At 38.8% G+C, this 22,693-nt stretch overlaps 1 protein-coding gene across 3 annotated transcripts in view; it reads right to left on the minus strand.

Annotated features, from left to right (window-relative positions):
- UVSSA (UV stimulated scaffold protein A) overlaps positions 1–22,693 on the minus strand; it is a 95,971-nt gene that overhangs the window by 48,275 nt on the left and 25,003 nt on the right. For all 3 annotated transcript variants that reach the window (XM_048849136.2, XM_048849133.2, XM_048849134.2), the window contains one exon: positions 7,878–7,986. In XM_048849136.2, coding sequence (XP_048705093.2) covers positions 7,878–7,986 — 109 coding nt within the window. The remainder of the gene's footprint in view (positions 1–7,877; positions 7,987–22,693) is intronic.

A 22,693-nucleotide genomic window follows, 5' to 3' on the forward strand; every position in this document is an offset into this window, starting at 1 on the left:
GTATTATTTCAATTATGTGGTCAGTAATCTTAACTATTCATTTCCTCACTTTTGAAGATTTTTTTAAATAGCAATCTTAATCTTAATTTAACAAAAGTCTTTATACTTCCTTTTTTAAAAAATAAAAAATATGCTTGTTTAATCAGAGGTATATCTTCTGAATGAAGATAATTAATTGTGTGTTAATACTGTTGTCTTCTGATGAGGAGGAAGAGGCTCCTAAGTTCTGCTGGGTACAGAAAGCAGGGGGTAATGCTGTCTCTTACTCCTTTTTCAATAGCTGTTCTGGGGTTTTTCCCCTATAGAAGTCAATAACTGCCTGTAAATTCTCCATGTAACCTAATGGACTAATTCATTTAGTGCTAATGTTGCAGCTCTAGCATACTCTTGGTTCTGAATTTAATTTCTGTCAATGGAACTATGAATTCTAATGTTTTTCTGTCTGTTTACTTTGGTCTTCTCCAAGTTTCTGAAAAATGACTGCATATAACCTGAGGGGCACTGAGACATCCCCTGTGCAGCTCCTAGTCCTGAGGTACACAGGGCAGGATCATTGAGCCTGGGAAGGAGGATTTTGAGTTCTGTAATGCATCTACACTCAACTGAGGAAAAATAAGACTTATGAAGTCCAGATCCCAAGAATGAAACTCAAGATTCACAGCATATTAGACCTAGGATATTAGCTAAACAAATTGTGTTACATGGAGAATATACAATCCTTTAGTGACTCAACAAAGCATCCCTACTGGAAGTTAGCTAAAGCATGTGCTTTCCTGAATCTGAGCCTGAAAAAGGAAGTGGAGACAGAGCTCCCTTACCCCAGTTCACCTAACACTTGGATCTTCATTTTAGGCAGAATGTTTAACAAAATTCACCCACTAGATGTGGGGTTCTGTTAGATGAGTTTAATAAATATGTGCACATCTAATATAGTATGGATATAGGGGGGAAAAGTAAACCCACACCAAGTACAGCCCATAGGATCCCAAATGTGATTTATAACTACTTTTTCCCTAAAATTGTAAGGTGTGGACCAAGTTGATCAACTGCATATTTTCATTTTTGCTGTTGCTGTACTGAAATAAGCAATTTTAGCCATCTAAAAAGGAAGATAAGAAAACAAAGGCGATAGTGTGCATTTATTTTTGTTAAAATAATTTTACTGTATATGCAAATTAAGGCTTGATCCTTATGCTCTTCAAAAATTTTAAACGATCAAAACTGGGCAATCCTGGCTTCAGGGATCACAAATAAGTCGCATACAATATGTATAATGCACATGTGCATAATAATGACTAATCTAATTTATGCTTTGGGGCTTCAGCCAGTTGCCTGCAAGGGTCAGAGGGAGTCCCCCCAATGCACCACTGTAATCTGTGGGGGAGGGTTTTGCCACAGCTAGAAATGGGATACTGATTGGGGTGGACTGGTGTTCTGAAGTGGCAAAGAGAAACCTCTCTCAGATGTGTGGCTGGTGTGTCTTGCTCACGTGCTCAGGGTCTAACTAATCAGCAGACAAAAGGCCAGAAAGGAATTTTCCCCACAAGTCAGATTGGCAAGCACGTGGCTGATTTTTTGCCTTCCTCTGCAGCACAGGGCATGGATCACCTGCTAGGATCACCTAGGAACATATCACCTAATAAATTCCCTGCTATTGCCAGGGCCTCGGGGCACTGATGGTGCCTCAGTCTCTGCCTGTGGAACACAACTATTTAGTTTCCAGAGGACTAAAAAGGCAGTAACTGAAGTTACCAGGCTTAATACAGGGGAGGGAAACAGGTGAAATGAAAAGGCTTATGATATGCATGAAGTCACACTAGATAAAACTAATGGTCTATTCTGGCCTTAAACTCAATGAAACTATATTTGAAGCTTAATCTCCGAAGATAAAGAAGGAGTCTAGTGTCGAAGGCTTTATTCATTGAGACCATTAAGGAAAGCCAACTACGTAAAAACAGTAAAAAAAATTTTACAGATTTGGGGGGGTGGGGGAAATCAAAGAATTCATCAGAAGTCTTTGCAAAGAGCTATCTTAAATCCAAAGAATCTGAATGGGAAACCATTCCTAGACCTCTAAGGATCCCCAGAGGCCTAATTCTGTCCCCCCATATTATTCATTAATCATCTCTACAAAGCCACTAGAGGGGCTGACAAGATAACATGGACTGAAGTGCTAGCATTATGCAGACAACATCCAGCTCGACATCTGCTTTGTGTCATAAGCAAGCAGCACAACCCAAATATCTTTGTTGCCTAGCCAAAATCAGCATTTAGCTAAAGTTGAAACCAGGCAAGTCTGAGGTAATGCCGGGGGGGGGGGGGGAAGGGGGGAGAAATAAAAGAGCTTTAAGGATCTTGTTCGCTCTATAAAATTCCACACTATCAAGAGCATCTGCCTTCATATATTGAAACTGGTCAGCAGCCTTGGGATAGGGCCCAGAGTGACCTAGACAAATTAGAGGATTGGGCCAAAAGAAATCTGATGAGGTTCAACAAGGACAAGTGCAGAGTCCTGCACTTAGGATGGAAGAATACCATGCACTGCTACAAGCTAGGGACTGACCGCCTAAGCGGCAGTTCTGCAGAAAAGGACCTGGGGATTACAGTGGACGAGAAGCTGGATATGAGTCAACAGTGTGCCCTTGTTGTCAAGAAGGCTAATGGCATATTGGGCTGCATTAGTAGGAGCACTGCCAGCCAATCGAGGGAAGCGATTATTCCCCTCTATTCGGCACTAGTGAGGCCACATCTGGAGCACTGCATCCAGTTTTGGGCCCCCCACTACAGAAAGGATGTGGACAAATTGGAGACAATCCAGCGGAGGGCAACAAAAAGGATATGTAGTCCTGGAGACTGAAGTCCATTATCCACACAACAGGAACAGCATGCATGGTAATAGAACAAGCTTTGCCACACTATCCTGGCACTGTGGCTCAATCCTCTTGGGGAGGATGAGCAGAAGTCATTTGAAGAAAGAATATAAGTCAATAGCAGTGATAATATTTTCAATAAAAAGTATCAAAACCAATTCTAATAGTTATACTGGTAATTTTCTGTATTAATTCCTTTTCATTTGAACTTGTGTGTCTTTTCTAGATGAACACACAATCTGGGGTGTCTTATTATACAAGTGTTTGACATTTTTCTTTTAACAACATGCATTTAGAATAACTCTGTGATACTGCAAAATGGCTGGCCCCTTGTCCCACTACAGACATCAGGTGCAAGTGTAAATAGGGATTATACAAATGGGAGGTCGTTAAAAGTCTGGTAATGCTAATTTGGCATGACACCCCTAATGGGTTATATCTTCACACTTCAGTTACCTAATCACCTAAATTCTTTTAACAAATTTACATTTCATCTTACACATGGAGATTCAAATTGACTTGTCTATTTCTCCCCCCATCCTACAGTTCCATGATAAAACTCAGGTCCTTATCTTAGCCATTAAATATTATTGTAACTTTTTGGGGTTGCAACATTTATATCTATATACTCTCTCCAAAGTAAATTTTCCCTTGGCACAAAAACTTTTTAGATCTCAGTGGAGCAACAAATATAAATTTGTAACCAAAAATGGTATTTGAAGTTGCAATTCATTTCACTGGTAAATACTTTCATTTTCCCAAAGAGAAATGAAAGAGAATTAACTGACTTTCTGATATGACATTTCAATTACCATTTTATAAATTTCAGTGGTTGTGTATTACATCTTTGTTTTATTACATAACATAAAATATTAATTTGAGGAGCTATTCGACTTTCATTGTTTATTCAGGTGCAGAATCAAGGCCGGGGGGTTGGGGGGAGGAAACCTTTAAATTATTCAGACTGTCTGTAGAACAGCAAGAGTGTATTTAAAATTGAAGGTGTAATATGCTGTAGTTAAGAGATTCCAAATATATTAGACTTCTGAACTGAGATGTAAAATTCCATTGTTTCCTATATGCAAAGCATTTCACATGAATTAAAAACTAAGCTAGCAAAATAACCCTTCAGCTGTATAAAGCTGGGGTAATTCAATTGATTTCAATAGAGTTCACCAGGGATGATTTTGAGCCTTTTGTATCTGGAAAAAACAAATGTCTATATTTAGTTAAATATTTAACCCTTCATCACAGTTGAGTCTCCTGCTTTCACATCCCATATCTTTACAAAGCACATGATTTATTCTTTTAGGCCCAGATGTGTAAAGGTATTTAGGTATTGATTTGCTCAGCATTGCAACACCTAACTGATTTGGGACCCTGTGTCTCATTTCCAAAAGTGATTTAGGCACTTAAGGGTTTAAATCCTATCAACTGTCAATGAGATTTTGGCTCCTAAGTACCTAAATTTCTTTTGAAAATCAGACATAGGTGTTGCAATGCTGAGCACAGCAAGTGTAAATAGGGCAATGCCTAAATACCTTTACAAATCTGGGCTATATATATAATACTTATACTAAGTTGGCCCTTTAGTGGATATAAATTGTTTTTGATCAGGCCTTTTCTGATTTAGAAAAGTGAATCATGTCACCGGGAGATTTAACTTTTAGAATCTTTTGATTAAAAATATAAGCCCAACAAGATTTGAACTCAGTGGAGCAGATGCAGTTTTCAGTTACACTGTTGTAAATCCAAAGTCATTCCACTGAAGTCAACATGATTACTCCACAGTTACACAATGGAAACAGATCAGTTTGGCCCAGTAAGTTACAAATGCACTTAAGTATATGTTTTCATCCATCCCCATGTGCTTAAGAGCTTTTCTGAATAAGGATTGTTTCTTGAATTGGGGCCTTAAAACAGTAATTTTATCCACCAGAGAAGGAGCTCATATTCTCTCAGGAACACAACAGAAATAATAATTGCTAAGAACAAACTTTTAAAAGAAAATCAAATAAAGGTTTATGAAGTTCATACTAAGTATGTCCCTTAGCTTCTACCCAGATTTATATACATGCATAATATCACGGTGAGATTTGGGGAGAAAGGGGGAATTGGCATTTTGGTTCTTCAGTTTAAAAAAAAAGTAGAAGAGTATCTTTTTATTTGCAACATTATATATAGAAATAAGGAACGGATTATTCTATTCTATATAAATTCTCATCAATGCAGTATCTGAGCACCTTCCAGTAAGTATATTAAATGATGTGACTAACATCTGTCACTTGTAATTTGTTCATTCTCTCATCCTCTTCCCACAGGAAGAATTGTGTGTGCAACTGTTTTGTTTCAATATGGCATTGTTTTGCGGGGTTCAATGAACACACTGCTATGTGTTTATGATAGAGGAGGCCAGGATGAAGTCATGAGCTTTGCACTTGGAGTGGAAGGTGGTGAGGATTAAACTGACTTTTTATATATTATGCTAAGAATCTTCAGGCTGCTGTTAAACCACACATGGAAGCCAAGTTCCAGTGCTTGGTACAGTCAAGGCAAAATACACCAGACTCCCCATCATCCCTAGTGCAAATCCTCTCCTTCAAGTCCATTCTCAAGGCTCACTAGTACTACAATCCCTACTCAGAATGAGCCAATATTTATATAGCTAAGTTGAGAGGCAGTTGGGGCAAGTGATTATTTACTGACTGATGTACTTACACTAACATTTATAAAAATGGATATCATATATATAAATATTGTAAATATTTGATTGTCTCCCTCTTGCCCACCCGTCATACAGCACTGGGTTTAGTACTGTGAGCTCTCCAAGGTAGGGTCTGCATCTTCATAGATGCTTATCTAGCACAATGGGGATCTCATCCTGTTTGAGGCCTCACGAGCATGTCTCGATATTTTGAGGTTTCCTTGAGCTGACTTTGTTAACTACTGCAGACCTCCCACACACTGTAGTCAATCTTCGTGGTATGAGACAGTCACAAGTAAAAGGTCACTCTAATTGCCAGTTTCTCGATTTATATATGCACACCTAAATTCCCTCTAAGTTGCGCAGCTGCCCAGCAGTCTATCAGGTGCCACTCACTTCATGTGCCTGTCCCGCCCGCTGCTGTGCTGCTCCTGCCCTCTGCCTTGGAGCCCCTGGCTCCCGGGAGCCTCCTGCTTGCAGTGCAGAGCAGGGGAGGAGACGGGGGGGCCGCTGTCAGGGTGTCCCCCTCCCCTGTACCCCATCTCCACTGGGGAGGGGGGCACGACAGGGATGTGGGAAGGAGCTTGCTGGCAGCTGCTGCTGTGTCTGACAAAGCAGGCTTCAGACTGGTGAATGCCAATCTACTTAAAGAGGCAGCATACTTAAAGAGGCAGCGCGTGTCTCTGTCACACACACACACAGTCTTTCACGCTCCCTCCCAACACATACCTGTATTATTATTGTTGTTACTTCTTGACACTTCCTGCAGTACACACAGTTTTTTGACTGGTCTATGCATTTCATCGTTTTTATTTCTCTTACACTTACATTTAATTCTTTGAGTAGTGAGTTCTAAAATGCCTAACCTGTCTTGGATGGACTAATTATCCCTATGGTAACTTTTTAAAAATATGTATTATATCTAGGTTTTTTGTTTCTACTGGTGGTGCACATCCACACATTACCTCGATATTAGTGCACATAACAAAATTCATTCTGCACATGGATGGAAAAAATTTAAGAGAACATTGATGCACACACCTTAATATTACCAAAGAGAAAAAGATTTGGCTTTCTACATTAAAAAGCTGTAGATTGACTTCCCTACAGCTCAAATTACACAGAAGTTTTAAAAAATTACATGAAGAAGAGTGTAAAAAAACACTCACACAACATGTTCTAGGATAACATAGCACCATTTTTAGTCAGTCTCACGATCAGCAGCAATGTGAGGCAGGAACAAAAAACTTATTACACTGCCAAGGATTTTTAACTTTTAAACTGGATGGCAGCATTTCCCTCTATACCAAAAGCTTCTGATGCTTAAAATGCCCAATATTACAGAGAAGCAAAACTCCAGACACTTATGAAGCATTACTTGGGAAGGACAAGGAATAATGTACTGGAATATAACTGTTTTAGATCAACTTTTTTTTGGTAACTCACCTGTCAACTTTATAGGTACACTTTACAAATACTCATTTATTTCAAAAAGCTTTAGAATATGTTTGGAAAAGCGGGATGCTAAATTTAAATGAAACAGACAAGAACAAGACTGGATGCATGGAGTCTTCCTACTGTATTTTCCACTGCATGCATCCGATGAAGTGGATTTTAGCCCACAAAAGCTTATGCCCTAATAAATTTGTTAGTCTCTAAGGTGCCACAAGTACTACTCATTCTTTTTGCTGATACAGACCAACACAGCTACCACTCCGAAGATTATATTTTGTTTGTCATCTAGGATTTCCTTAGTGACACTACAACAAACTACTGAGAGGCTGAGCTCCACTTAACCTTTTGTTACAATGACACCCACATTGGAGAGAGAGGCTAGGTTGTGGGCCACATTTAACCACCTTCAGGGTGTTAAGTGGCTGTGTGCCTGCAGATGCTAGAATTGCAGCGAGCAGCACAAAATCCTATCCTGTTTCACCAAACCATCCTCAGTACTTCTAAGCCATGGTTGTTTACAATTATACTCTCCTACCACCCTATTCTGAGTAAATAAATATCCTTTTTTAGCACACATGCACACATACACAGAGCAGCTTCTGTCTCTAAATTATAGTGGAACATGGCTGAATGAAATAAGCTCCTGGTCTCAGTTGCTTCTCCTTCTAGAAAGTATTTGTTTATCTAGAGCCAATCGCTGCTCCCCTATCTATGTAATGACTTCCTCACAGCAGTCAGAGAGATTACCCACACCACTGATCACTTTATTACTTCATAATGGCTGTTTATTTACTTTACTGCAGCAGTAACATGCAGGGATAAAGCTTTTCACAGCTGGGCAAACTTACCATATTCCTTACGCAGGTGGTCTGGAATGTGGGGCTCATAACCTTCCTTCTCAGGGACGTCCACAAATTCATCTTCATCTTCATCATCTTCAGTGTCGGACACTTTCATCTACAGGGAAAAAATACAGAAAAATGAGACCATTTTTTTCCCCCTTCATATTGAAAATATTAGCAGACAGCAAGACAGCCCACCACTGAGGCTCCTCTGAGCCAAAAGCATTTCCCTAATTATGTATTCAATCATCATCTAAGATTAGACCCCTTGTTTTACATTTCATCTCTAAAGCCATCTTCAATCCCTAAGAGATATCTTCTTTAAAGGTTTGCTTATCCATTAGAAGACACACAGTTGGTGAAGTGTGAGAAAGTGTGAAACTATAAAATAAAAAAAAAAACGTTAAAACAACATTAAGATCTTGACTTAGTGAGCAAGTGATAGAGAGCCTTATCAATGCCTACCCTAGTTTTGGTGGTTCAGCTCATTCAGCACATGTTATGTAAGATCACCCATTGTGTACGCCTCCCCAACACATACAACAGGCCAAATAGGATGAGCAAAGGATGGGCTGGCAGCCTCAACTCTGATAAAATCGAAGACATTCAAACTTGCTTTAATGCCATGCCATTTTACTGTGCTTCTCCTCCTCCTCTGCAGAGCTGGAGTCTACTCTGGGAATTACTGAGGCATGTTGCTCAGCTATCAAATGATTAGATAGATAGATGGATGAATAGATAGATGGATATTTTAAATAGTCCCTAGAGACCCTGGATCTTAAAATAAGATAATTATATACCCAATTTGTCTGAAGAGGGCATCCACATTCACAATGGTTTCACTAGTTTAGAGGATACTGGCCAGACAATTTTAAAAGAGCCATGCTGAAACTAATACAACTCCAATAAAGCAAGCCATTCTGAAAAGCCAACAGGTGTGTTGCTTGCATCACTTTGTTTAGGGGATATATGATTGCATTAAGAATCCAGCCAACATTAGGAACAATTCTTTTCAGCAGGCCAAGGGCCTTCACTTCATATCAGTCTGAGAACCCAGACTGTAGTGAAGTCTGCAGTAGATATGGGAGATTGGGATACAAGACTATGGCTTGATTAAGTGGGATTCAATTAAAAGGGATTCTACTGTATTTACTTTTTGACAGCAGCTTTAAAATAAAAATACTTGCAATACATAAATATCTTATCTGATTTGAAAGACCCTAAACAATTACATCATTAGGTTGCAAACTTTACTATGTAGAATCTAAGGAACTGAAATTATTGGGATTTTTAAAATATATGTGTACAGCCCATATTATACATAGAATGGGATATTTAAGAGTAGTTGAAAAATAAAAATGTAGTTCCTATCAATTAATCAAAGCAACTAACCCATATTAGAGGCTATCAGCTTCCTAAATTTTATTTCAGTTAATTTTTGCCGTGAGTATGTCAATGAGACGTTACAACCTTCCTCCAATGCCTTTCTTTCTTTCACATACAACTACCAATACATTTTCCCCACAAAATTATTATCTGGGCAAAAACAATCTGCCCCTCCTTCGATGAGAATTTGTATGGCTAACTTATAAAATCCGCAAATCCTGGCAGTCTCTTAAAAAGACAGCAATGCTGCCAATCACTAATATTGTATTTCTCTTGCCCAATTTGGGGAGATTTTAAGAGATTTACACATCACAGAACGAATGAGTTATTGTAGTTTTCCCACATGTTTTTATGGGTTTGGGAAACAATGCAAAGGATCCATTAAATGAACAGTCTTACCACAGAACTCACAATCACACTTACTCAAGTTCCCAGAAGTAAACAAAAGCAACAGAGAAATAGGTGATTAGATCACCTATCATAATTTTTTCCCATCATGGATTATCCCTTTTAATGTCCTTCCCACTGCACTTACTGCTTTCATGCAGGTATTCATATCAACTACTAGTTGTAGAGAGCACAGGAGGAAGAAGCAATTTCCCCCTGCAGCAGAATTTTACCAATGTAATTCACTAATCTAATCGTGTGTCACAGCTGCACACTTGAGTTCCTCTAAATCATACTGAGATTCTGAAGCCAAAAACATCTGGAAACCAAACCTCAGCCTACTGAGTATATTAAAAACCAACAAACTTAGCAAAACTTTCCATCAGTATTGCTTATAAGCTACACTGAAGCTCATTGCTAACACAAAATGTTCAGTTGCTGTTGACACTGCAATTTACCCTTCAGTAAGTGAAATTTAGAGGATGAATTCTTTGTTTCTTAATTGACTCTTTCCACAGAACACAACAGTCCTAAATTTTAAAAAGACCTAAAGGACAGTAGATTTATCAAGTGCATCATAACCAAACAGTACCTTTTCCCCCCTAATTATTTTTTGGTTTAATATTAATTCCCAGAAACTTGTTTGAAACCAGCCATGAAGTCAACAATATATAGTTACAACCATGGACGTCCCATTGGCCACACCATCACTACTTCTAATCAGCAGACAGAGAGTTGTCATACTCTAGGCATGCTGGAGGGCTCTGAGTTTTAAATTACTTTTCACTTCCCACTGCAATCATTCCTCCTCATCTTAAGGAAAGAAGCAGTTCATCCCTGCCTGGTGTGGCCAAGACAGACACATGCTGCATCTGACCTCTCATGGCCCAGACTGGAAGTCAAACTGCAGTTCCAACAGAGAAAGGGTCAAGTGCTCTACAGCTAAACAGAAATACACCAAGAGACTGGGTTAGTTAATTACCAAAGAGGCACATCAATTTTTAAATTGCAAGCTTTTAGAAGACCTTTCAGCTGGCCTTTAGAAAGAGAAATATTGTAGGGTTTTGCTTTCAGCACAACACGAGCAGTTGGGAGACTGAAAAGGAACTAGTTTGTTAGCAGTCTGGCTTCAAAGTTCTATTTTTTTTCCCTTTTCTACTTGTTAAAGACAATTTAGGAGACAGGAGCAAATTAGTCTCTTCTAGCTAGTTAGAGCTGCCTGTTTGTCCTGCTAGAGATATGATTGTGTCAAACTTTCTACTCTCAGTTCCTATTTCTAAGTCAGCTATAAAACAAATTAAACCAAACTAAAACTTGTTATAGATGGTCTCAGTCTAGAATTTGGTTGTGCAAAATGTGAAAAATCAAAAATAAAATAGGAACTACCATGGATTTATTTAATTGTTATGTTCTAGGAGTGGGGGACGGGGGGGGGAACGGGGGGGAGAATTTCAGTGGACTTCTGTGCTTTTGATTAAAAACTTTTTGCCAGTGTTAAAAGTACATAAAGTCACTAAGAGAAGCAAGTTTAGGGAAGAGGGAAATACTGGTAAACTAACAGAAGGTAAAGAAAACTTAGTTAAGGCTGATAATCTATCCTAAATCCACTACATTGTGTCTAGGATATTGGAGACATTTTAGTTCAAATACTTACATACATTATATATATTGCAAAACCTGGGCAAGACTTCAGGACACGTAACTTGTCTTAACTTTAAATTTCCATTGCTTTGTTTGTTTTATAGCCTCTATATTGCTTGAGAAACTTAGCTATGAAGAGGCTTCACCAAACAACCTGCATATCACACATGGCTGACTTAAAAACTGAACCAGGAGCAACATCCTTGTATACCTGGATGATCTCAAAAACTTCGAGGCACATAAAAAGCCCTGCTGTGAAAAGGCATAATCAGATGCAAATTCGCTTTGTTTAGGTACAATCCATGAACTGCACATTTAGGTACTCTAGGAAACATTAATCATAGGAAACTGTAATTTTTGTTATCAGTCTAACACTAATCAAAAGGGAAACCTGTCACTACCGCTGACCTGTGAAACGTCCCAATTATACTCTTCGGAAATGACAGGAGCACTTAACTTCCTCACTGAGTAAATGACGACGATCAATCAAGTTTGAATAACAATGAGCCACGGAGCTGAAAATTATTTTTTGTATAGAATCTACCCAGGAATTTATGAAAGGTGAAAAGCAACCCAAGGTTTTAGGGGCATTATGGCTTTCAGCTAGTGCAGTGCATATCAAACACTAAACAGAATTTATGTGTTTTAATTTTCTAAAAGGTAGATGTGGACTTGGTGCTACAATGCATAACATATAATGCCAGATTTTAAATATGGGGGTCATTTTCATAAAATATTATGCTTATTGTTTGCACTCTTGAATTTCACTGGGGACTTTTATTAAATTTAGTTTTCCTGTAAAAATATTTAACTGCTTAGTTAACTATCAGGAATTAAGCCTCCTTTTCCTTCTTAACAGACATAACATGTTTATTTTTATATCATTTTAAAAAGCAGCTCTATCTTCCTTTTGGTTTTCAAATATGTAGTGAGGTTAATCGCAGTTAGAAATTCAAAAGTTTGAGGTATTACTGACTAGTTACTTCTTAACACAAGTGGAATGAAGAAAATTACATCTATATCATTCCCTTTATGCAATTTTGTTCTCCTTCCATTCCACTACAATTGACTCAGTCAGATGAGAACTCCCCAACAACAGTACTTTAGTCAGAGAAGTCACTGATATAAATTCCATTTCCACAGCACCTGCTAAGAGCATTTATTCCACACAGCCCTTTTGTTGCACCCAGACCGAACAGCATCAATGCTTTATGAAATGTGAACCATTCTAATGTTGCTTCTCCACTTTTTTTGTAATAAGAAATGTAAATTTTGGCAACCAGTTTTAAATTGGATTAATTTCTTAACGATGGCAGCCTCAAACTACCAAGAATCCGATTAGCTCACAAGGATATACATTTAAATTAACATTTTAAATGGTAAAAAGAAAAGGAGTACTTGTGGCACCTTAGAGACTAACAAATTTATTTGAGCATAAGCTTTCGTGAGCTACAGCTCACTTCATCAGATGCATTCGGTGGACTGAATGCACTGAATGCATCCGATGAAGTGAGCTGTAGCTCACAAAAGCTTATGCTCAAATAAATTGGCTAGTCTCTAAGGTGCCACAAATACTCCTTTTCTTTTTGCGAATACAGACTAACACGGCTGCTACTCTGAAACCTGTCATTTTAAATGGTGCGATTCACTGAAATACGTGCCTTTTGGAATTCATGGCAGATAAGTTCAGACACTTTAAAAAAAATTCAAAACATAATGTATATGAATCAAACAAAACTGATAAATTACCAAGTGTTGATGCAAGCAGATCAGGAATCTCTGTGCTACTTCTTGTGCTCCTCAATATCTGAGCAGAAATATAACATAAGCTCAGGTGATGGATACTGGAATATAAAGCTTTTCCCTTCTAGGCCACAGAATTAAATCCCCAGTAAGGTCAGCAGTCACCAAAAGTGGTTACCAAACAACAGGTGATCGATGAATGAGGTAAAATATCTGTGTTCTCAGTCAAGAAGAGACCACATCACAAAAGCCATCATCACAACTGGCATCCTTGTTGTCAGTATCAACATAGTAGCCAGATCTGAAGGGTAATGGAGAGTAAACTACCTTCTCTTATACTACAGGATAGTCCCTCAAATATAGAGCTAACGTATGTTTAAGAGGCAGCGTAGGGATGTTTGTAACTGTTATTGCTCATGATATACATGTTCTGTGGATAAATTAATTATTTCAAATGAATATTGTCAAGCCATCTTTTGTAAGCACTAAATTAATTTACATTTAAAAATTTATATTATTTTTATAATATTCAACCAACTGATAAAGTAGCATTTTTCTAAAATGACAGAATTCCTGAATAGACCCTCCCTTCCAGAATAGTGTTGGATTTGGTGAAGACAACTTCCAAGTCCATAGGCCACAGGGAAATATTTCCTACTGTATCTGTTCAGAATGTTAGGAATGTGATAGAAAAATGGATGTCTTGTCAATTCTACTACATGTTCAATGGCAGTAGGTTAAAGCAGTGCTGACTTATGTAGTTAGTTAGCTAAAAGAAAAGGAGTACTTGTGGCACCTTAGAGACTAACCAATTTATTTGAGCATGAGCTTTCGTGAGCTACAGCTCACTTCATCAGATGTTTACCGTTTCCACGGTAAACATCTGATGAAGTGAGCTGTAGCTCACGAAAGCTCATGCTCAAATAAATTGGTTAGTCTCTAAGGTGCCACAAGTACTCCTTTTCTTTTTGCGAATACAGACTAACACGGCTGTTCCTCTGAAACCTGTCATTAGTTAGCTAAGTGTACTTGGTCCTTCTCTAGCAGGGAAAAAAAATAATCAGAAGCTTCCTTCCTGAGGCCTCTTTTACAAAATAAAAGCCCAAAACAAGATATAGTGTGCCGGCTGAAATCTCATCTCGACTCCTCTCTACTTTTTAGCCTATGCCCTACTGTGCATCCAATGAGTTAATGTATCTTACTATAATCACCCATCCAGTTACATGCATTGCTCATTTATCCTAAATGCTAACAAACTACACAAATACAAAACAACCTGCAACAAAATACTTTTGCAAGATATGAAGCCTTTGGTCCTTTTCTCAGTTTTATATTGATCCCCCTACATTAAGAGGATTTAGAAAACGGAGTCTCCACATTCATACTTAAACAAGCAATACAATGTCTAAAATATAGAATACAATCAGTTTATAAAACTAAATGTACAGTAGTTACTAATTATTTTAGAAAGGAAAGAAAAAAGACAACACGTAAAGAAGCTGTATCTACTTACTCGCTAAAACACTGCTTGCAAACTACAAGCTGGGATCATTAAATAAATTTTGTATGGTCTAATTAACTTGGTTTGCAATCTCAATTACTTCTCATCCTAGAAATCACTTGTGCTCTGTTTTATGTGTCTCTGTTTCCCTTTTTTAAAAAAAATGATGTAAGGCATCCTCCGACAAGTGAACTCTAAACTTCATTTGTCTTTCAGCAGGCTTGATGGCTATGTATTTAAAAACCCATTCTATCTTATAAACTAAAAATTAAATGTACTCAGCTGTGATGGTCGTCATTGCATCTGCTATTTATATGCTAATACTCTCACTGGAAGATCTTGCAAATTATTCCACCATGCCAATATCTCATGTGCATCTACTCACAGCCAACTACACATTTTTTCTAGAGGTCAGAAGATTTTGGCCAAGGAACTATAATACTTATCACAGTGGAACCCATTTTAAGGCGCAACATAAAGAAACACATTTTGTATACAGCCACAAGAACAACATAAAATATAATTAAGTAATCATAAATGAGGGACAGGGATGTTTTGTGTAACAAATACACAATCATTGGTAACAAAGTAAAAAAAAACCCTTTTTTAAATAACTGACAATGAAACAATCCTCAAAACATATTTTATTGGGAAAGCCTTTTTTAACTTCATTTCTATCCCCACCCTTTTGTATCCTCTAAAACATGTTGAAACAGAAATATCAGTGCTGAAATTTTGTCATATTTCAAAATCATGTTTGATTTTTCCTCTGATGACTGTAGTGCTAGATAAATATAAGCTGTTAGAAAAGCAACATTTCTGAGGGGGAAAAATACACCAAGGTTTGAATACAAATTCAAATGACTGCAAATTATATCTGAAGCCTAGCCAAACACTGCATTTTGTGCTTATCAGCAAAAGCATCCCTGCTTATTCCTTTTCCATTTGTATTTGCTCAACAGTAAGCAGGCAAATCTGGGCAACTTGATACAAGATTGTTTGGGAATGCCCTTTTCATACTATTTTGAATTGCTCAGGAGCTGGAAATGGATGTTTAAGGGGATACACTTCAGACCCAGCAGTAAAGCAAAAGGTACAGTGTTGGTGAGTCTTCACATTACATTGTTAATGCACACCGCAACACAAGAGACTCCATTACAATGTGGTTTTTCTTTTTCTTTCTCCCTGACGAAGTACAGTAGTTAAAGTGTTTTTCTATCTTATATCCTAGTGATGCATGATTCAGATGAATTAAGCATATATAGTTTTCAGATGTACTAGATTATTCATTTACTGTGCAATGTAGGTCAGCAAATGCACGCCATCAGGAATATTGGTGGGTTTAACAAAACAGTTATTTTAGGGAAATGCTGTAAAGTGACAGAGTTCAGTATGTCTTGGGTAGGAGTCATGGAAGTAGTCACTTTCTGAACACTTAATGCTTTAAATGTTGTACATTTAAAAAAAATAGCCAAGTTATCACTTGTGTAATCTGAATTTTTCATAAAGCTCACATTCAATGGAGTGCATAATAGTTTCTTAGTTACAGCAACCTAACGTTTCAGAATCTAATAAAAACGGTTACTAATCTTTCAGTAACTGTTGTTCTTCGAGCTGTGTTCCACACACCCATTCCAATGTAGGTGTGTGCACGCCCCAAGCACAGTTCCCGGAAATGTTTCCCTCAGTGGTATCCGTCAGGTCATCCCTGGTGCAGTGCGTCCTTAGTGCGTGCATAAAGGGCCTCGCCAACCCTGCATCCCTCAGTTTCTTCTTTCCAGCCAACTCCCATAAGAGGGGTAGGAGTGCGGATCTTGGAATGGACACATGCAACACATCTCACAGAACAAGAGTTACAGAAAGATTACTAACTATTTTTTCTGTCAAATACTTTCACGTCTATTCCAATGTAGACGACTCCCAAGCAGTTGCATAGGTGGTGGGCTCAGAGTTTACTGACATGCTCACTGCAACACAGCTTGGCCAGATCCAGCATTGTCCCTGGCTACTGAGTGATGGCATGGCGAAAAGGAAATATGTGCACTAACAACCAAATTGCTGCTCTACAAATGTCCTGAATAGAAACCTGTGCTAGAACTGACACTGAAGAAACTTGTGCCCTTGTGGAATGAACAGTTAGGATAGGCAGGGGTGGAACGCCCACCAGTTCGTAACACGTGCAGATACATGATGTGATCCACGATGAAATTCTCTCAGACGAGATCGGGAGACCTTTCATCCTGTCTGCAACTGCCATAAACAGCTGGGTGTATTATGGTCTGGTCCCTTCTATGTAGAAAGCTAGTGTACAACTAACATCTGAGAGAAGTCTCTGCTTCTCCCTGTTTGCATGAGGCTTCAGACAGAAAACCATAGGAAGACAGCTTGATTGATATGAAACTAGGAGACCATCTTTGGAAGGAAAGCCAGGTTAGGATGTAACTGAACCTTATCTTTAAAGAACATGGTGTATGGCGGCTCCAAAGTGTGGGCATGGATCTCTGAGACCCTTCTGGCCAAAGTAACGGCAACTAAAGTGGTCACCTTTCAGGAGAGGTATAACAGGGAGCATGTTACCAGCCACTTGAATGGGGGAGGGGCCTGTAAGCCTTGATAAGGCCAGGTAGAGATCGCAGGGGACAGGTTCTCACTCCTGGGGTACCACTTCTCTAGTCCCTTAAGGAAATGGATCGATCTATCATTTGAAAAAATGGATTAGCCATCCACCCAAGGATGAAAGGCTGAGATAGCAGCCAGGTGAACTTTAACTCATGAAATAGATAGGCCCTGCTGTTTCATGTACAGCAGGTACTATAGAATGAACGGCAGCAATGATCGCACAGGCAAGACATACTGCTGGGATGACCAGATGTAGAATCGCTTCCGTTTTGCAAGATATGTGGAGGGCTTTCTTCTTCCTCACAGACCTGCTTTGAGCAGGCTAGCTCTCTGGGGTTCAGCCATTGAGCTTCCAGGCAGTCAGGTAGAGGGAGCTGCGATTCAGATGGAGCAGATGACCATGATCTTGAGAGATCAGGTCTAGGTATAGAGTAGGATCGGGGACACCATAGAGAGGTCCAGCAAGGTAGGGAATCAATGTTGGTGGGGCATGCCAGAACTATTAGGATGACCCGCACTTGGTCCCACTTGATCTTTAGCAGGACCTTGTGCATGAGCGGGGTAGGAGAGAACACATAATACAGGTGACTTGTTCATGAGGACAAGGAAGGTGTCCATGAGGGACCCAGGCCTGTGACCTTTCAGGGAGCAAAACTGGTGACACTTCTTCTTGTGCTGGGTGATGAGCAGGTCTACCTGGGGAGTCCCGCACTACTAGAAAACAAGCTTTCAATTTCCAGGGAAAGGGACTACTCATGGTGATCAGAGAAGGATCTGCTGAGGTGAACCACCAGCTCATTTTGAGCTCATGGCAGGTGGGAGGCTTTGAGGTGAATTGAATGGGCTATGCAAAACTCCCACAATCAAACTGTCTCCCGACACAGGGGAGAAGAGCAAGTGCCTCCCTGCTTGTTGAGACAGAACATGGCCATCGCGTTGTGTGAGGACCAACGGATTTTTGTCTGCAACAGGGGTCAGGAACACCTGACAAGCTAGGCAGACTGTACTGAGTTCTCGGACATTGATGTGCAGAGAGAACTCTTCTGGGGTCCAAAGGCCTTGAGTTTTGAGAGGCTCTAGGTGAGCGCCCCAGCCCACTGCTGATGTTTCTGAGACCAGGGATAGCGATGGTTGGGGCCGTGAGACCAGGATGCCCACGCAAACAACCAGACACCACTTTCCTTCCACACAGAGAGTTGCAGCTACTTAAAGTCTGCTAGCTTTAAGTAGGTACCTTGCAATATTAAAGCTAAAACAGTAACTTGTTTCATCCCCTACAAAATTCCTACCATCAAATTATATACAAATTAAACAGTAGGGAAATCATTATACATTGATTTTGTAAATCTAAACCAAAAAATTAGAGGTCATATTCTGCTGTGAGATGCACAGGGAGACTCATTTACTACACAAGGATCTGTGTGTATATATATATACACATATATACCAGGCTCCTCATCTCTCTCTCCATCTCACACACATACACACCCTGCTTATAACAATACAGTATTTTCCAAGAGGTTTTATCCTTAAGCTTTTTATTCTACCCTTACATTGGAAAAAAACAACACATATCTAGCCATGTCAATTGCAGAGAGCCTTCACAAAGTAAAACTATGTGTTGCTTCTCTGTTAATCCAGCCTTGCTAACTATCACCAACAAATACAACAACTCTGGCCCCTCCAAACAATTCACTTCCATAAAGTCTGAATTCTACCAGCTAATGACTCTTTAGGATGCATGGTGCGGTTCTACATTTAGTGTTTCTCTATAACTCCAGAGCAGATGGGGTCAGTTTAACAAGCTGTTTTTTTTTTTTTTAATTTGTTAGCGCTGCAAACCCCACCTGGAATTTGAAAGTCAGCTCATGCATAATCATACGAGGAAATCCCACGAAGTCCTCCTTGCAGTTTCTACTGTATCCTCCACTCTAAGAGGAAGCATTTGCAACCTTGTAGAGTGAGGAGGTGATTAGTCTGAAATCCTTGCAGAGCTAGAGAACAAGCTAATTATGCATCTCCTGGAGCCCACTGCTCTGAATATTGTATGCCCACCCCATAGTACAGTTCCTGAGACGTTTCATTGGTAAAAAGCAGTAAAACTCATGTCACTAACGTCAGTCAGCAGATCTGACTCAATATACAGGGAGCAAGAAGTAAGGTGGTTCCATTTTTACAGTCATTTTTTGTTTTGATTACACTTTAACATTCCAAACAGCTGCCATTCTTAAACAGCTCCAAAAACATTTTCATTTTTGCCCCTCAGTCTGCATCACACAATAGCAGGTATTTAAACTTGCAGTCGTATGAGGCTTAAGGCTGGCTATATTCACTCCTAGTCCAAGCAGCTGTTTTAGGTCTGATAACTCAAAGCTGACCAGGACTAAAAATACCTGCTTGTCCCCACAGGAGAAACGTCTACGCTTTCCAGTATCATGCAGCACTGGTTAAGTAGCCCTGCTTGTTTTAGTAACACTGGACTTAATTTTCAAGGCCCCAACGTCTTTTTAAAAAGTTGATATAAGGTTTTAAATATTTATTCTCATTCCTTTGTTATTCAGAGGAAACTTAGCTCTGCAGACTGAGAAAAAGGAAAAAACTTACCCACAGACATCTTTTTAGAAGACCCCAATTTTTTAATATCTTATCTAAAATGTAATATAAAACAAAATGATTAGTGGTGTTGAATGATATGGAAGGCCTTGCTAGCACTTGTTTGGTTCTACTTACCTAATGCTTAGACTGTTCCAAACTCATTTCATTAAAACCTTTTTATAACCATACACTACAATTTATGTCTGTGCTTATAAATAATCAGTAACTTAAATACAAGCTACTTTGAGTATTACATATTATGCACACATTGTGCAACTACAGATGTCAATTTTTAACATATTTCAAATGTTACATTTGTTACTACTGTCATCCATTCTTGGATGCCAATAAATGAGATAGTCAGATTATTAGTACTGGGGCTGATGTTCTATTGTTAGTGTTTAATTGTAAGAATCAAGCCACCTTACCAGGAAATGTACACTGACTTGTGGTTCCACAAACCAGTATCTGGGAGGTTTAATGGGCATGTCTCAGAAAAATATAAGGCTATATATATAAGTTTCTGTGCCAGTTAACAAGGAAACTTCACAGAGAGGGTAACCTGCCCACTGAAGTCAATGGAAGCTTTGTCATTTGTTTCATTAGGCGAAAGCTGAGACTTGGGATGCACAATCCAGAAAGTTTCCTACCAGGAATAAAAATATCACTCTGCAAAGAGGTTTGGCCTGCAGTGGAAGCAAAGTCTCAGGCCTATTTGGTGAGTGGACCAAAGGATTGAGTGTTCAGATCAAAGGTTTAGTCGTCCCTCCAAGAATGGACAGATGAATGGAATACATGAGGCTGACTGTGGAGGCTGCAAAGAAATAGTATTTCCAGTTCTCAAGAAAGAGGTGGGATAAAAGAATCCTAAATTTACTATTATAGTTCCAAATTCAGGAAAGTACCCTACTGAAGTCAACAGCTCTTAAGCATGTGTATACTTAAGACCCTGATTCAGGAAAGCCCCTAGGAACATATACTTAATTCTAAATAATAACTATTTTACTTTGGTGTTCCTGTATATACACACACACACACACACACACACACTGTATTTAAAGTATTAATTTTTAATCATAACTTCTCTTACTGCTATTGAAAGCTTGCATAATTCTCTTTTTAATTTTTGTAAATATGCACGTAGCTAATTGTCAATTCTGATCTCTGTAAATACATTTTATGCATATTATCATCCTACCTTTCAGAGAGAACTTTATTTAAACCAACAGCAATAGCATACCAAAGGAGTGGGAAGCAAAATTATATATACTACCTTTGGAGCACACTACTCATTATTCAGAAAGGAATCCAGGGAGATGACACCTTAGCCCTGGTAAACTTAAATACTTAAGGGTTAACTCAGTGGCAGAGAGAACCTACTTTATTTTACACTCTATTAAAAAGATCCACCAAATTGCATTGTGCGGCCGGCTGATCAGACAGGGATCAGAGGTCATCACAGTGGCAACTTGTAAGAATTCATTATTAGATTTGCATGAAAGATTTTTTTAAAATAAACAGCAGGCAGGCAGAATTATATCCAATACAAGGCATAATATATACTCATAACAATATCCAGCTCTGAAAGAGAAAAAACATGAAACTATCCAAATAAGACTAGAAAAGGAAGCCCTGTTTGGAGGACTACACAGTTTTAAGTCACTTTTATTTTTAACTATCAGTTATGCCAAGAGAAAAATGGTCTGAAAACTGATGATGAAAAAATATGAAGGCCTTGGATATATAAATCCAAAGGTTAAAACTGAGGGGGAAAGGAATTCATGTTTTTAATATAGGAACTAATCTACTATTAAAGATTTTTTTTCTGTTTCCTGTTTTGGAATTATGGAGGACTAGGGTAGGTGTTCTATTATATATTTGTCAAAAGAATTAAAATATAATGCATATTTTACATTATATTTAGTTAATCCAAACCACACAATATGTTAATGATACAGATAACTTGTTAGAGGATGAAACATTTTATTTGTAATTCTATTTATTTTGTGTGCCTATCAAATATTTCTTAATTTCCACTAAAATTTTCAAGACACATACTACCCCACAGAATACAAAAATTAAAAGCCTGCCCATCCAACCCACACCTCAGGAAATCCCAACGTAAATATACAGGCCTTGGGACAAACATCAGAACTTTCTCTCTTGAGCCAAGGGGAGGGGAAGGAATCCCAAAGCCTTCCAATGAAAATGTCCTGCCCATCCTCCCAGCCCCACATACACAAGTTTAGGGACTGCATTTTGTACTACTGAATTGCATCCCATTTCTTGCACTTCAGTCTACAAGGTTATCCAGATCTTCCTGTGTAGTGTTCCAATCCTCCTCTGTATTGGTGATACCTCCCAAATTCGTATCATTGACAAATTTCATTAGCACACCTCTAAAACAGGACTAGTAGAAGACAATATGTGGTTGGGAAGAATTTACTGGTGGGGATTGTTAAAGGAGCCTTGTCAAGTATACTCCATGAGGGACCCCTTATCTGCTATTTCCTTAGTTATTTGTTCCATCTGACCTTAAAATAAGTCAGTCAGTCTCTCTCTCACACACACACACACACACACCTACCTCTAAGTGGAGGGGGGAAATGCAGGAATTACTGAGTGAAGTTCTATGGCTGCGTGATGCTGGATGTCAGACTAGATTACCACAGTGGTTCCTTTCAGGCCTTAAAATCTATTAAGCCTGCATTATTTTAGAAGAGAATTCTTCTGTCTAGGGAAAGAGCCACAAGGCCATTTTGGTTATCTTATTAGAGGTCATGTTCTCAGTGGTCAGAGGAGATACACTATTTTAAAAGGCTTTGCCCAGATGGCAAAGGGTTTAACAGTTTGATACCTTTGGAGAGATGCAGAAGTCTGTTGTCCACTTTGCTAAAGACATTGCAGTATCTAAGAAGTAGAAATGTCTATCGGATATAAAGAGTTGTTA

This window comes from Caretta caretta, chromosome 4, assembly GCF_965140235.1.
Source record: "Caretta caretta isolate rCarCar2 chromosome 4, rCarCar1.hap1, whole genome shotgun sequence".
Taxonomy (NCBI): domain Eukaryota; kingdom Metazoa; phylum Chordata; order Testudines; family Cheloniidae; genus Caretta; species Caretta caretta.